We start from the raw sequence: 15,170 nt of genomic DNA, 5'->3' as shown, positions 1-15,170 counted from the left end.
ACCTGCCGGTTGCTTCCAGGAGCTGCATGAAGCCAAGCCTGCCTTATCCACACTGGGCAGCCCACCGGACTTTTATCGGACTATTAAAATCTCCCTGATTGACTTCAGTAGTCGCCTCCTAGGAGATCGATGCCGACACTGGGAGACTCCCGGCCAATCCTGGAGGGTTGGCAAGTCCACCCTCTCCCCGTCCCCACATAGCCCTCGCCCCGGCTTCACGCTGCCACTCCCGCGCATGCACCTGGGCACAGCCGCCAGGAGCGCGCCAATAATTGACGTCCAAACTCGTTCTCCGCGCATGCGCAGCTTCGAAACTACCGGCAAATTCCAACGGCGTCCACTAGGGCATGGGGGCCTTCTGGATTGGAGGAGTTTCGCTGTAGGTCACTTCCTGACGGCTCGCCATAGGCTCCGCGCGGGGGACCGGCAAGGGGGGGGGCGTGTCCCTCCGGTCAGGTGGTTGTGCCAGCGGCAGCATGGAGGGTGGCCTGGTGCAGGTACGTCCCGGGGTCGGCGTGGGGGTGGTGATTACCAGCCCCGCCCACCCTGACTGCGTCCTGCTGGGCAAGAGGAAAGGCCCCGTCGGGGCCGGCGCTTACCAGCTCCCCGGAGGACACCTGGAATTCGGGTAGGAGCCGCGCGCGCGCGCTGTCCCGCCCCTCCCGCTTCCACCACCGCCGCACGCGCTTCCCGGCGTCCCGCAGCGTCAGCGGCCGCGCGGAGCTCTCACTGCTCCCTCCCCCCCCCCCCGCCGCAGGGAGAGCCTGGCGCAGTGCGCCCAGCGGGAGACCCTGGAGGAGGCCGCGCTGCAGCTGAGGAACGTGCGCTTCGCCTCGGCGGTGAACGCGGTCAGCGCCCCGGACCGGTACCACTACGTCACCATCCTCATGAAGGGGGAGGTGGACACGGAGCGCGAGCCCGAGCCCAGGAACCGCGAACCCGAGAAAAACGAGAGTAAGAGGGGCCCGGCCGCTGCAGGACCGCGGCAACACTGCCCCTCCTCCCCCCGCCCCAGGGGTAGGGGAAGGCCGGGACCCCACGAGCTCCGCGCAGCCACTGTTGAAACCAAGTGTTCGGAGCCCGGCCCGGTGTTATTCGCCCTTAGCGTCCCCGGGGAGACCCTTACACCGGAGCCTTCCCGCACCGCCGGCAGAGGGGGAGTCCCTTTGTTCCACGAAAGGGGTAACGCCTCTGCTCCATTTCCACTGCAAACAGATCCTAAGTGCAGGCACGTACATAAATAGACCCAGAAACGGATACTCCCAGGGTATCTGAGATCCTGAGCACGAGGGAGCTCATCGGCTGAAAGGAAAATCAAGTCACCTGGCATGATCCATCTCAGTAGCTTCGGTGCCCCTGGAGAATGGAATGCTGTCAGCTGAAGTAGGGAGCACTGTAGTCTTGGTGGGCAGTCTGCCCACTGACATAGTCCCCATCATCATCCCAAGATTTGTGTACAAATCGCAGCTCTAGTTTTAGGGGATCTGCATTTAAGATCCTATCCAAAGAAAGGCTACCTTCCCCCCATCTCACTTTGTGCTAAACTGTAAGCGCTAACAGAGAACTGTGCCAACATGAGACCCACAGCAGGGAAAGGGTGGAGGTAAATTATGTCCCTCCTGAATCGCTTCCTTTGAGTAAAGGGCAAGATACACATATCTCAGAAAATTCTGTGGATTTCTTGTGCCATTTTTTTCTGATTGTTATAGTGCAGGATATTACATTTATGTTGCAGATGTAATTTCTGCACTAGCACTGTCCTTCTAAATGTATAGGGATGGTATTGCCCCTTTCTAGTTGTTTTACAGGCTGTGACACTTTTTCCTCTTTCTTTTGTACAGGTTGGGAATGGGTTAAATGGGAAGAATTTCCTCCACTAGATCAACTATTCTGGCCTTTACGCTGTTTAAAGGAACAAGGTTACAGTCCTTTTACAGAAGACTTTAATCATCTCAGGGGATACACAGGAAATCACCACTAGATGGCATAAAAAAGTCATTTTTTGTGTGTGTAAAAGACAGGGATATCTTGTGCCCTCCACCAGTATTCTGTCCCTGCCAAAGGCAGAAAAATGTTACAGTAGTTTACCATCTTTAACATCTAGAGTCTTTGTCACAATCACCATCCTTGTACCCAGGAATAGATGGGACTCCTTTTGGAGCCATTCAAAGATAGACATGTTCTCGAAGTAAAAAGATTAAATGTGCTATCTTATTTTACAGGATCCTATGTATTTGTTAGAACTGTAGTGTCTTATCCCATAAACTTTTATATATGTCCCATTGATGTCTGTGGAACTACTCATATAAAACTATTCATGAGGGACGTGTTTGCAGGAGCAAGCCCAGGAGAAACTGAGTTCCCCTTCTTTCATTTAGCTTCTTGTTTTTCATTTTAAAGTAAAGAAGGCTCGTTTGCTGCCACCCTGCAGTCAGAATTGTGAGTACAAATTCTAGACCTTAACTGTAGCCTCACATCAGCCTGTATTATTTTAGTTGATGCCACCAGCCTCCACATGGAAAGATTTTATTTTTTTGGTCATACTGAATGTGTCTTGTATTGGCTGCAGAAGCATGCTAAGTGCTGAAGAGAAAAGCAGGAATATAATGGGTGGGGAAAAGAGATCCTAGTTTACAGGAATGGGTGAAAGAACGCACTAATGGTGACACTGATGTATAAATATTTTCAGTTCTACATGTCAAGGCTAGCTTCCCTAGCATTACTAAAGCTCATGGTCTTTTATGTAAGCAATTCATGTGTTAAATTATAAGAAGTTAATGTAAACATTTTATCACATTTATATGTACATAACTGTTCTAGGTTTGTAAAGTTTGGTACCGTTGCAGTCATGGGAGAAAGTGGCTTTCGAATGATACATAACTTGACCCATTTCTGATGCCACTGCATTATCAAAAGACTGAGCTGGGAGCCAGCAAGCCCCCACCCTGCCCCCACTGCAGAGGCAACACCACTGAAATTACAATTCTCTAGATTTTTATCAAATGACACCTCCTTTACCTTTCTATCACTAATTTGCTCAGATAATGAGATTTTCGTGTACCATGCTCCCAGACTACCTCCTTTGTTCTAGACTGATTATTTTTTAGATGTACAGTTTTCAGTGATGTAATCTAATCCCTTGACAGAGTAGCCAACAAATCAGAAAAGGAAATGCTCAATTTATGGTGGGGATCTTACTTTCTCAGTGTTCAGAGCCTTGTTTGTCCCAGCTTACGAGATAGTTCAGCTGGTCTTAGTCATGCTAGTAGCCCACACAGAAACCAGCCCCTCAAATAGTCAGCTCTTCTATATTTTCCCTACCTGTTTTTACCCAAGATAGTCAGATTTTGGAAGACACAGTATATGCAGTAATTGTCCCTGGATGAATAAGGGAAGCTTTTGGTAACTGAATAAGTGATTGCCTACTTAGGTTCTTTACCCCGCATTCCATGGCCACATTTTCTATTCCAACCTTCAAATTCTGGCCCAGACAGCCTACTACAGGTGAAGTTAGATGTCTGGGAAGAAGTCTGAAAAAGTCAGCAATATTATTTCCAGAGACCTGGTGTCAAGGTTCCTTCCCCACACTGAACTCTAGGGTACAGATGTGGGGACCTGCATGAAAACCTCCTAAACTTACTTTTACCAGCTTAGGTTAAAACTTCCCCAAGGTACAAACTATTTTACCTTTTGCCCTTGGACTTTTGCTGCCACCACCAAACGTCTCACCGGGTTTCTGGGAAAGAGTTGTTTGGAAACTTCTTTCCCCCCAAAATCCTCCCAACCCTTGCACCTCACTTCCTGGGGAAGGTTTGGTAAAAATCCTTACCAATTTGCATAGGTGACCACAGACCCAAACCCCTGGATCTTAAGAAACAATGAAAAAGCATTCAGTTTCTGAAAGGAAGAATTTTAATAGAAATAAAAAGAATCACCTCTGTAAAATCAGGATGGTAAATACCTTACAGGGTAATTAGATTAAAAACATGGCGAATCCCTCTAGGCAAAACCTTAAGGTACAAAAAGACACAAAGACAGGAATATCCATTCCTTTCAGCACAGCTTATTTCCTCAGCCATTTAAAGAAATCATCTAACGCATATCTAGCTACATTACTTACTAAGTTCTAAGACTCCATTCCTGTTCTGTCCCCCCAAAAGCATCACCCAGACAGACACAGACCCTTTGTCGGCCCGTCCCCCCCCCAGCTTTGAAAGTATCTTGTCTCCTCATTGGTCATTGTGGTCAGGTGCCAGCGAGGTTATCCTAGCTTCTTAACCCTTTACAGGTGGAAGGGTTTTTCCTCTGCCCAGGAGGGATTTTAAAGGTGTTTACCCTTCCCTTTATATTTATGACACCTAGTATAGCCATTGTTTACTAAATGATTTGAAAGTAGGGCGTAGTATAATATATGGACATGTTCCCATCAATAAATTCTTAGGATTTTCTGCTCAAGGCTTTAATGTGATACATGATCTAGGTTACACACTGTATGACAAGTTTATGCTCCTGTCCTCACCTAGAAGGCCTTTATTTAATAGTCCCCTGCTTATGTCTCTACTCTCATTTCCCAGTCCTATATGCCACCAAAGGGTATGTCTTCACTGCCAAGTTAACTCAGGTGATCAGCACCCAAGTTAGCCTATCTCTACTGTGAGCATTCCCCACTGCAAAACCATACCTGGATAATGCACTCACTGTTTCTGCATTCACTCATATGTGTCTGGGGGCATATTCCCTGGTTCTTTCTGCTGAGGTGCTCTAGGATTCTTTCCCGAAGAGTGGGAGAATTTGTTTGAGAGACAAGGTGGGTAAGGTAATCTCTTTTATTGGATCAACTTCTGTTGGTGCATGAGACAAGCTTTCAAGCTACACAGAGCTCTTCTTCAGGTCTGGGAAAAGTACTCTGTCTCACAGCTAAATACAAGATCAAACAGATAGTTTAGCATAGTTAGCACATTCAAGGTAAATGGTCCCTTGGCACATATTCTATCTGTTTGATCTTGTATTTAGCTGTGAGACTCTGAGGCTATGCCTACACTAGTACTTTTGTCGGTATAACTTATGTCACTCAGGGGTGTGAAAAAAACCAAACCCCCAAGCAACGTAAGTTACACTGACAGAAGAACCAGTGTGGACCGCACTGTCGGTGGGAGATGCTCTCTCACTGACATAGCTACTGCCACTTGTTGGAAATGGTTTAATTATGTCAACAGGACAGCTCTCTCCCATCAGCATAGAGCGGCTACACAAGAGATCTTAACAGCAGTGCAGCTGAATCTGTACAGTGGTACCACTGTAAACTCTCTAGTGTAGACATGGCCTGAGACCTTTCCCAGACCTGAAGAAGAGCTCTGTGTAGCCCAAAAGCTTCTCTCTCACCAACAGAAGTTGGTTCAATAAAAGATACTATCTCACCCAACTTGTCTAATATCCTGGGACTGACACAGCTACAACAACATTGCAAACGGAGAACTTGTTTGTCCTTCAGGGAGAATTACAGGAAGGGCATTAGAGGACTGTCAGCACTCGAGTGATTTAGCCTGCATCTTCACTGAGAAGTGGGCAGATTCAACCTGAGTTAAAGCAGAGCTCAGGCTCTAATCTACACCCCCAGCTGAGTCAGCTATCATAAGCTGAAATCACCTTTAAATCCAGATAGCGTATGTGGATGGGGGGAGTTTGGACTAAAACTCATGTAAGAGCTCAGCCTAACTGTACAGTGAAGACATATCCTAAGTGTGTTTGTCCTTGTTGCTCCCTGTCTCTTTTTCCCATTCTCAGCTTCACACCTCTTCAAGCAATCCCTTTAAAGTCTTGTCTGTGCTGTTTCCCCTGGAGAATGTTATGGAAAACTAGTAGGGACTGACATAAGTATCAAGAACATTAAACCTGGGCAGCTGAGGGCAGGGACATTTTAGTCAGGATGCTGAAATAGAGAAATAGGTACCTTCTTCTGGGAAGAGAGTTGTTTGGGCTTCAAAGTCATTTCTACTTCCCTCCCACAATCCATCAGCTGCTGAGAGCATTCTAAAAGTAAGATGTTCAGTCTCTGGAATTTAAGCAGCAAATAACTTAGTAATCTAGATGTTAGAGCACCCTGCAGGCTCAGGTGGGAGAAAAGTGAAAACCTCTATTGAGGCTGGCTTTCCTCATGAAATTAGTGGTTTGAGTCTGAGAATGAGATGATGAAGTTATATTCATGACAGAGAACGAATAAGAGGAAACTTTTTTAAAATTGTACCTAAATTCTTTCATTAAGAATGACTTTCACTTCATAGAATATCAGAGTTGGAAGGGACCTCTGGAGGTCATCTAGTCCAACCTCCTGCCCAGAGCAGGACCAATCCCAACTAAACCATCCCAGCCAGGGCTTTGTCAAGCCTGACCTTAAAAACTTCTAAGGAAGGAGATTCCACCACCTCCCAAGGTAACGCATTCCAGTGTTTCACCACCCTCCTAGTGAAAAAGTTTTTCCTAATATCCAACCTAAATCTCCCCCACTGCAACTTGAGACCATTACTCCTTGTCCTGTCATCTGCTATCACTGAGAATAGTCTAGATCCATCCTCTTTGGATCCACCTTTCAGGTAGTTAAAAGCAGCTATCAAATTCCCCCTCATTCTTCTCTTCCGTAGACTAAACAATCCCAGTTCCCTCAGCCTCTCCTCATAAGTCATGTGTTCCAGACCCCTAATCATTTTTGTTGTCCTTCGCTGGACTCTCTCCAGTTTCTCCACATCCTTCTTGTAGTGTGGGACCCAAAACTGGACACAGTATTCCAGATGAGGCCTCACCAATGTCGAATAGAGGGGAACGATCACGTCCCTCAATCTGCTGGTAGTGCCCCTACTTATACACCCCAAAATGCCATTGGCCTTCTTGGCAACAAGGGCACACTGTTGACTCATATCCAGCTTCTCGTCTGCTGTAACCTCTAGGTCCTTTTCTGCGGAACTGCTGCCTAGCCATTCGGTCCCTAGTCTGTAGCAGTGCATTGGATTCTTCCGTCCTAAGTGCAGGACTCTACACTTGTCCTTGTTGAACCTCATCAGATTTCTTTTGGCTCAATCCTCCAATTTGTCTAGGTCCCTCTGTATCCTATCCCTCATACACTCATACTAGTGAAAGTAAATTTTGTACTACTTTGCTTATTTTTTGCACCTCTGCCATTGCTTTACTTTACCCTCCTGTTTCCCTAGTGCCTGTTGTAAAATTGAATTAGGGAAGAGGAAAGTGGATTACCAATATGCTTAGAATGATCATTGTCAAAATTACATCATATTTCATAGCGAGTAGTCTAAGTCACTCAAACTAGGGTCTGGGAGTATCAGTTTTCAGCCTTGAAATGTTTTGATACCCCTAAATGTTGGGGAGGAGTGACTGAGCAAAGGGGAATTCTAACAGGAATACACAGAATGAAAAAGCTTGGGCAGATTTAGTCAAAACTTTAGGAAACCATGAGTGAGGGTGAACGGAAACTGCAGAAACTACTTGTTCTCTCGTAACAACTGCATGGTGGTTTCCTACTGTGGAGACATGGTAGGCAGAGAAGTTAGTCAGTCCAAGATTAAATTCTGCAAGTTGAAATGTAAAAGTACATCAAAGTTGAGTTTATTTATAACAACAAATTCACTATATATTACAATAATTACAAAAATATGTTTGTATAACAGCTTATGGTCACATCACATTTTTGTTCTCAAAACACACAAGATGATCAAACACTGGAGTTCTGGCAGTAGCTAATAAAGCAGCCAACTTTTAAAATCTACACAGCTGTACACATTTTTTGTGCCTTAACAGAAAGGCTATTATCAAAAGAGTGAAGTTATTAAACATCCAAGGGGATTCCCCTTACAGCTTCTTTTCCAGAAGCTTATTTTGTCTAATGCATAGTAAAAAAATACAGTTTACAAAAAACATAATCACTGGAAAGCAGGCAAAGCTCTCTCCGGCAAAAAGTTACCACCAATTTTTGTTTGTTTTAATTGAGCACCTAGTGGATAATATCTAGAGCAACAAAGAGTTCACCATTTTAAAATCACCATCCTAGATCTAAACAGGCTGTGTCTTCTCACTGCACAGTGAAGCCAACGTATCAGGCTGGTATTGCAGCTTTTGATGAACAGTGTCCAACATGCCTTCACCAGAGGAAATAAAAGTCTATTTGGTTGGGATATTGTCCCTTTTCGATACTTAATCTGAGTCACTGCTGCTGCTTGAGGAGTCTGTTGACATAACTTCTACATCATCTTCATTTTCTTTATTGTGCCCTGGAGGCTCCAACATAAAGTCATTGCTATGATTAGGAGGTAGCATGTTCATTGAGATATCACTCGACTGCCAGGGATATTGAGGGGCAAGCACATCTGAAAAATAAATACAATGCTTCGGTAGCATAATCATTGGAATATCAGCCTTTTAAATGGAGACGCCCATGCATCTGAAAACAGGCACAGCTGCATGTACTGTTAAAAACATTTTCAAAAGTTTTGTTTTCAATGCCAAACTATTCTCCCAATCCTCATTCTTGAATTTTTAAACAAGTTAGTTGAAACAGTTCACTTGGCAACTGAAGTCTCTTGTAAATGAGCAATTCTAACACTGTAAGGTCTGTTCCATCAGAGGTACTACTTCGATAGAGAAAACAGAATCCACCTTTCTCTATGGTGATCACACTAATTTAAAAATATCAAAATAATGTTTGTACAGTGCTTTATATCTTCACAGCCTGTTCAAACATTAACTAACCTTCACAAGACCGCTGAGAAATGAGTGAATGTAATCACCTGCATTTCACCTTTCAGGATACAGGCTAAGTGACTCGCCCAAGACTTCACAGCAAGAAGTAGAAATGAATTTCTGGTTTCCAGCCCAGTATTTATACAAACATAATTTCTCTAGAACAGCTATAACAACACTTTTGGTTTTAGATGTACCCCACCGTAACAATCTTAACTTTTGAAAGCAAACTTTTCATACAAAAACCAAAAAATCTTTTAAAATCCAATATAGATGTTTTGTTCTTTAGTCAACTCCTGGAAAGGTAAAACCACACATCACCTAACATAACTACTCCACTGTATTCTTAGTTCACTAGTAGTATTTTTAAATGAGAATATAGTTAAGCAATCATGACTGAATCCAAGTAAGATCACTGTTATTGGCCATTTCAATAATCAAGTATTACGGAATGAATCCTTAATTTATACACTTAAAACACCACAGTATTTAAATTGGTTTTGTCAATAAGAATTTATCTTAAGTGGTAAATATTAGTTCACCAGTTCTAGATCTGGAACTTCTAAATACATTTGTTATTTTATTGATATAGATTACAAATTAAAGAAGGGAAAAAAGTCTTCTGACCTCATACATATCTGAACTTTCCTTTCATGATTCAAGACAATACATTTGTTTTCATTGCTAAGAAAGTAGTAATTTGGTCTGAAAGTTTTCCATATTTTAGTGTGTGATTTTAAAATAATCAGTTTACTAGAAATTACACAGAAATGGATTGGAAGCTGAAAGCCTACATATTTTTCCTTTCATGAGCGAAATTTTTTTCCACTGGTTTGCCAATAAGATCCAGTTATCTCAATTTGATTTAGCAGTGGGACAAATAAAACAGAATACATTTTCTCTTGCTTTTCTATACACCGTGTCAGCCTTTCAAACTGCTTACTTTGTTTAATAATCCCTTAATGCCAGGGAACTAATCCACTGCAGCGTCAGCCAGAATTTTTAGTTCTGTCTTGCTATCACTGAGGGACACTTTGGAGGTGAACAAAATGCATAATTGCTATGGTTATGGCATTTTTTTTATTCATTGCATAAACATCTGAATACTTCCATTACCTGGCAATCTGCCTGCTGCAAGTGCATCCCCTGGCAAGTGTCCATTAACTCCATTAGTAGATGGGTTGTTCATCTGACCCAAAAGGCCACTCCTCATCTCTAAATCTGTAGGATATGGCCTGCGTGGGTCCCCTTAAAAACAAATAGTTTTTTATATGATTAAAACAAAGCTAACATCTGCAAGATAACTATCAGCTGTTTCGTGCTAGTCTTTTTCTTTAATGCTTTTCAAACAGAAAACTGTGTTGATTGGTCATATCAGCAATGGGAAGCACACCTGTTCTGTGAGAAATTAAACCCAAATATATTCTCCATTTACATTCTGTGTTTAGTCAAGCTTGGAAAAAGAAGTACACAACAAACTCACTGTAGTAGAAGATATATCTCTGTTCTCACTGCTACTATTAGCAAGACTTCATTTCAGTACACATTCTGATCTGCTGCAGGACGGCTAGGACCCATCACTGAACATTCCTTGCCTCTGACTCCCAATAATGTCTATATAGTTTCCACATCCCTGATGAATGCAGTGGTCTCAGAGGAAAGTGAATGAAGAGACAGTCCTTAATATAACCTGGTTCTGACCCGTTAATGACTTTAATTAGGACCAAGACCTTGAATTGGACCCCATAGAAAACAAGGATTCAATAGGTTTCAGAGTAACAGCCATGTTAGTCTGTATTTGCAAAAAGAAAAGGAGTACTTGTGGCACCTTAGAGACTAACCAATTTATTTGAGCATAAGCTTTCATGAGCTACAGCTCACTTCATCGGATGCATACTGTGGAAAGGTGTAAATAAAATTGGTTAGTCTCTAAGGATTCAATAGAGGACATACAGTACCAACTTATTAATGGAGTCCAAGAGCTGTGAGTTTTGTAGCTATTTAAAGCCACGTATAAAATTTCCCCAGTTTTACTCCAACATATTCAACAAGGAAAAAAATAAGGTAAGTATTTAAGTATCTCAAGGGGAAAAAACATTTTTAATATCGGAAAGCTTTATAAAATCCAAGCAAAATACCATTTGTCATGAAACAAATACTAAATGGTGGTGTTTAATTATTGCTCCTATATTATAATGAAAGGACATTTCCATGTCATGCCATCAATGGAAGTACAACAAACTCATACAGCTTATTTGTCAAACATGAAATTTACCTGGTACCCATGTCAGAGGAGCACAAACAGCGTTGCTGGCACTAATCCTGTGGGCATATTTAATTATTTCTTCAGATGAAACGGCACCTGTGAAAGGGGAAAAGAAGTTTACAAGGGAAATGCACCCTGATTAGCATACTCTCAAGAGATTGCCTGACTGGATAGTTTTCGATAAACACTTTGATATTCCAAATAGAGATCAAAGATGTAACATTTTAACAGAACCTCAAGAGTATCCCCAATATGCAGGCATTGCAGAGGATAATGTCACAGTTCAGGGCAACTGCACCTATATTTCCCCTCCATGGCCCAGAAAGGCTTCATGCTCCTCTGGCCATCACTTGTTGAGTGGAGATACCCCGGTCAGAAGGGAAAGAGATGAGTATCTCCAGGCTGAACAGTTCCCTGCCTTTACTGTATTATTCCCAGCAGAGACAGGTTGCCTAAACTGGCCTGCTGGCTTCCTTTTCAGATACCAACAACAGAGTAATTGCCCACAGTTTTAAGGTATCACAGAGTTCTTCCTATGCAATCCTATTTCTTGTTAAAAGTACTACAGAGAAAACATTAACAATAAAAGAACCTACGGACATGCTAATAAGCTTACCAGAGATCACCCCAACCCAAACAAGGGCTCTGGCAGGAGCAGTCCTTCAGTACCCAACCCAAGTGGTTTCCTTGTGGTTTCAAGTTCATCAGGGCTTCAGCTCAGAACAAGCACACAGCCCTATGGGGCCTCAGTAGGCCAAGTCTTTCAAATCCTTCCCTAAGGATTGGGGCCCTCCATACATCAGAGGTCCTGTCCATCTGCTGGATCAGGAAGAAGGCTATAAGCCTGTTTTAAACCAGGCTATTTATTCAAAAATCCTTTCTCTGTCTGTTGGTCTCTAGAGAATCCAGTTTGAACTAGTATATGTGCACCTCTCCAGGGGGGTGGCTTCATAGGGCTGATAACCAGAAGAATTGCATTAGCGTTAGCATCCCCATCCTTCTCCTGGAGGAGCTACATACAATTCCACAGTAACACATACATAGTTGCATTTTTAATACAATGGACCCCCAAAGGTATTAAACCTAATTCAGTAAGGTTTAACCTAAATTCAGTAAAGTTTATCTTAATTCCAGGAAGTTTGTCCAGGACATTGCAGGATACTGTCAGTCTGTCACAAATAGCTTAACAGAAGGACCTGGTTTGCAATATATTGACTCTAAAACTATAGATTCAAATATCACAAAAATTAACTAAGTTTTTCAACCTTGTGAGGTTGACTGATTTCCATGCAGTCTACTTTGTAAAGTACACTGATATCTACTGATAAAAAAAGGCTATATAAGAGCTGGGTGGATCCTTCATAGGAGACTTTTAGTACCTGACTTTTAGACAGAAGCTGCTTGTAAGATGCTATGGCATTTTTTGTAATAGTAGGGACTTACCCTGGTGTACTTAATAAACTTCTCTCCCTTTTTCTCCTATCATGCAGTGTACACATGCCAGATGGCAGTCACTCTCCACTCCATAAATGACTACACTTCAAGCAATGTATAATTTTTGTGAAATGCCCTGAGATCATTTTGTATGAAAGTCACAAATAACTATAAAATACCTTCCTACCTATTTGGTAAAAATGACTAGCTTAGCTATGCAAGTACTACAACTGGTTTTACGAGATACGCAGTATATTGCCAGCAAGTCTGAGGGCAAGACACAGATTTTAGTAAGTAATATTGTTGACATTCATTTAAAAAAACAACCACCATGCTCTCCCCACCCCCTCCAAAAAAAAAAAAAAAAAAGATTAGATACAAACTGTAGACCAGCATATTAGGGTAAGTGCCTTGTGTGACAAACTAAGGTAATCATATGCATTACTACTAAAGCAAAACCAGCACAGAAATTAATACTACGGGGAAAAGTATTTGGAGCTAGACCTTAAAATTATGATATAATGTTTCCACCACACACACACACACACACACACACACACACACAACACGCTTCCAAAATAAAACCCCACACAACTCCAGCCTTTCAAAGTCCTTTATAAGATTTAGAGGTTCCAAAGTGAATGGAAAACTCTTACACGCATGCAACGTTTTACACTGATTTTAAGTCTTAAACTGTTACATGATACAATTAAAAGAAATCAGCCTACATGCTTACATAGAACTCTAGATAAATTACTTAAAGCTATATAGTTTTCAAAGCCTCAGATAGTGTAATAAACTATTGATACTCACCCTTTCTTGCTTTTTCTATTGATTTTAGTTTTTCCTTTGCTTGATAAACAGCTGTTGCCTAGTTATTAAAGAAAAATTATTCTTCAATGCTTCATTAATTTGTAACCTTAGGCTCAGTTAAAGAGGCCCTGTGAATTTGTCCACTTATCCTATTAAAAACTGCCTCTAAAATAAAGATCAGATCAACATCTTATTATACACAGTGAATGTTTTCAAAGTATACCCGTGTTTTAAATAACTTACTATGTGAGCACATAGCACAGTAATGCCTCTAGGATGTCAGATAAATTAAATAGCTACCATCCTCTCTCAGTTGTGATGCCCACAGATATCCGGGAAGGGCTCCTATTGCTTTCACTAGTCCAAGTTGCTCAAAGGGTTGCCTATTTTCTCAAGGGATTAGGCCAAAATGCGAAGTCCAACATTCATCTGTTCCGTCTATTCTTTCCTCATTTAACCAGCACCCGTCTTCAGTGGTTTGATTTTTCACACTTAACCTATTATTTACAATAGGTGTTATTTTCACTACAGATCTTTCAAATAGTAAAAACAGACTGGGTGGGGTGTAAAATTATTATGAAGGAAGAGTAATATAGGTTGGATGAAAATTACCATTACAGCCTTTCCAAAAAGCAAGTAACTTTAACTCTGGCTACTGAAAGCGTAATTTCCAAGCTTTCAAGAAGAATTAATTTCATTTAACCTTCTTAAACTAAAAATTTTGTTTTTTTCCGGAACTCAGTGTTATGCACAACCACCCTTATTTCCCCCTCAACCAGCAACTCTCAAAAGCCAACACTTCACCTATAGACTTACCAGTATATGCTCTGCTTCTTTCAGTTGTTTTTGTAGCTGCTGAATATCACTGTCCCTCTTTTCGACTACTTTTTCTAATAGCTGCATTTCATGATGAATTTTCCCCTGATCAAGTGCCAGTTTCATTAATTCCTGAAACTCTCCATCTCTCTGAATCAGCAACTCCAGAATCTGTCAGATAACATATTTATGTAACTTATTTAGCTTGATTAATTACAAAATCCACCAACTGCACTATGAAGAGGAATCCAACTGTAGGAGGGACAGCAGAAGTCAGATTTGGGGTATTCACACTGATGTTGTTGTAGTCTCCAAAACAAAACATATTTAAAATAAAATGAAGTTTCCAGTTCTTCTACTTGGGAAGATAACCTACAATTCAGATAGTCCAAATTGCAACTTGAGGGAAGGTCAAGTATGACATGTGCTAACAAGTACATAAGGTACTTAGGTAATAGTAATAAGGTATTTATTTGTACCAAAGCTGGCGTGCTGGAGGATTTTATTGATGAATGCAAACAAGAACTTTCCATTCATCTGTCAAGGAAAATACAAGTTTCAATATTAAATTTGAACATGCAGATATGAAAAGTAAGTGTGTTTCTTGGATTCCAGAGAAGTTTGGCTCTCAATTTAGCAAAATTAGGGCACCCCAACCCACGCAACTGAGGGACTTATCTTGTTGGGACTGTTGCCAAACACATGGAAGCAAGAGTACCAAGAAAGATGCCAATTCTCCTCATTCATCTAATAAATTATTAATTCTTAATACTAGTTATGAACATTTCAGCCCCAGCACTGTTAATTATGCCACTGCTGAATATATGAAACACAGCCCTGTACGTACAAGCCCATAACCCCATAGTATTAACTAGAACATCCTAAATGTACTATATTCCTTAGAAAAAATATTTTACCTCTAGCAAACTGACATAGCAGGTACACTCCAGTCACAGTGAAGCTGCCAAATCTAGACATTTAGATTTTAAAAAGGCGTATTAAGTAGAAGTGCAGTCTGAAACAGTTTGTGCCAAGCGAATCACTTTTAAAAGCGGCAGAATCTGTGTTTTATGCAGTAAAATCTCTGCTGATCTGG

At 41.6% G+C, this 15,170-nt stretch overlaps 2 protein-coding genes across 4 annotated transcripts in view; one reads left to right on the top strand and one right to left on the bottom strand.

Annotated features, from left to right (window-relative positions):
- Positions 1–461: 461 nt before the first annotated feature.
- Positions 462–15,170, top strand: part of NUDT15 (nudix hydrolase 15) — a 17,227-nt gene continuing 2,518 nt past the window's right edge. The window contains exons 1-4 of one of the 3 annotated variants that reach the window (XR_013345470.1): positions 462–628; positions 758–954; positions 1,842–2,439; positions 12,502–12,992. Coding sequence is in view for 1 of the 3 variants with exons in the window: in XM_077811451.1 (XP_077667577.1) it covers positions 477–628; positions 758–954; positions 1,842–1,981 (489 nt within the window). In the remaining 2 variants the exon portion in view is untranslated. Of the gene's footprint in view, positions 629–757; positions 955–1,841; positions 2,859–12,501; positions 12,993–15,170 lie in introns of those variants that run through there. The other 2 variants (XR_013345471.1, XM_077811451.1) reach the window with 2 other exon arrangements.
- Positions 7,593–15,170, bottom strand: part of MED4 (mediator complex subunit 4) — a 20,937-nt gene continuing 13,359 nt past the window's right edge. The window contains exons 3-7 of the mRNA XM_077811444.1: positions 14,075–14,245; positions 13,259–13,316; positions 11,021–11,107; positions 9,862–9,993; positions 7,593–8,372 (exon numbers count right to left, since the gene is read on the bottom strand). Of these exons, the coding sequence (XP_077667570.1) occupies positions 8,200–8,372; positions 9,862–9,993; positions 11,021–11,107; positions 13,259–13,316; positions 14,075–14,245 (621 nt within the window). The 3' untranslated portion in view covers positions 7,593–8,199. The remainder of the gene's footprint in view (positions 8,373–9,861; positions 9,994–11,020; positions 11,108–13,258; positions 13,317–14,074; positions 14,246–15,170) is intronic.

This window comes from Eretmochelys imbricata, chromosome 1 (genome assembly GCF_965152235.1).
Source record: "Eretmochelys imbricata isolate rEreImb1 chromosome 1, rEreImb1.hap1, whole genome shotgun sequence".
Taxonomy (NCBI): domain Eukaryota; kingdom Metazoa; phylum Chordata; order Testudines; family Cheloniidae; genus Eretmochelys; species Eretmochelys imbricata.
The sequence above is the reverse complement of the archived record's forward strand: the minus strand, read 5'-3'. Positions and strand labels throughout refer to the sequence as shown.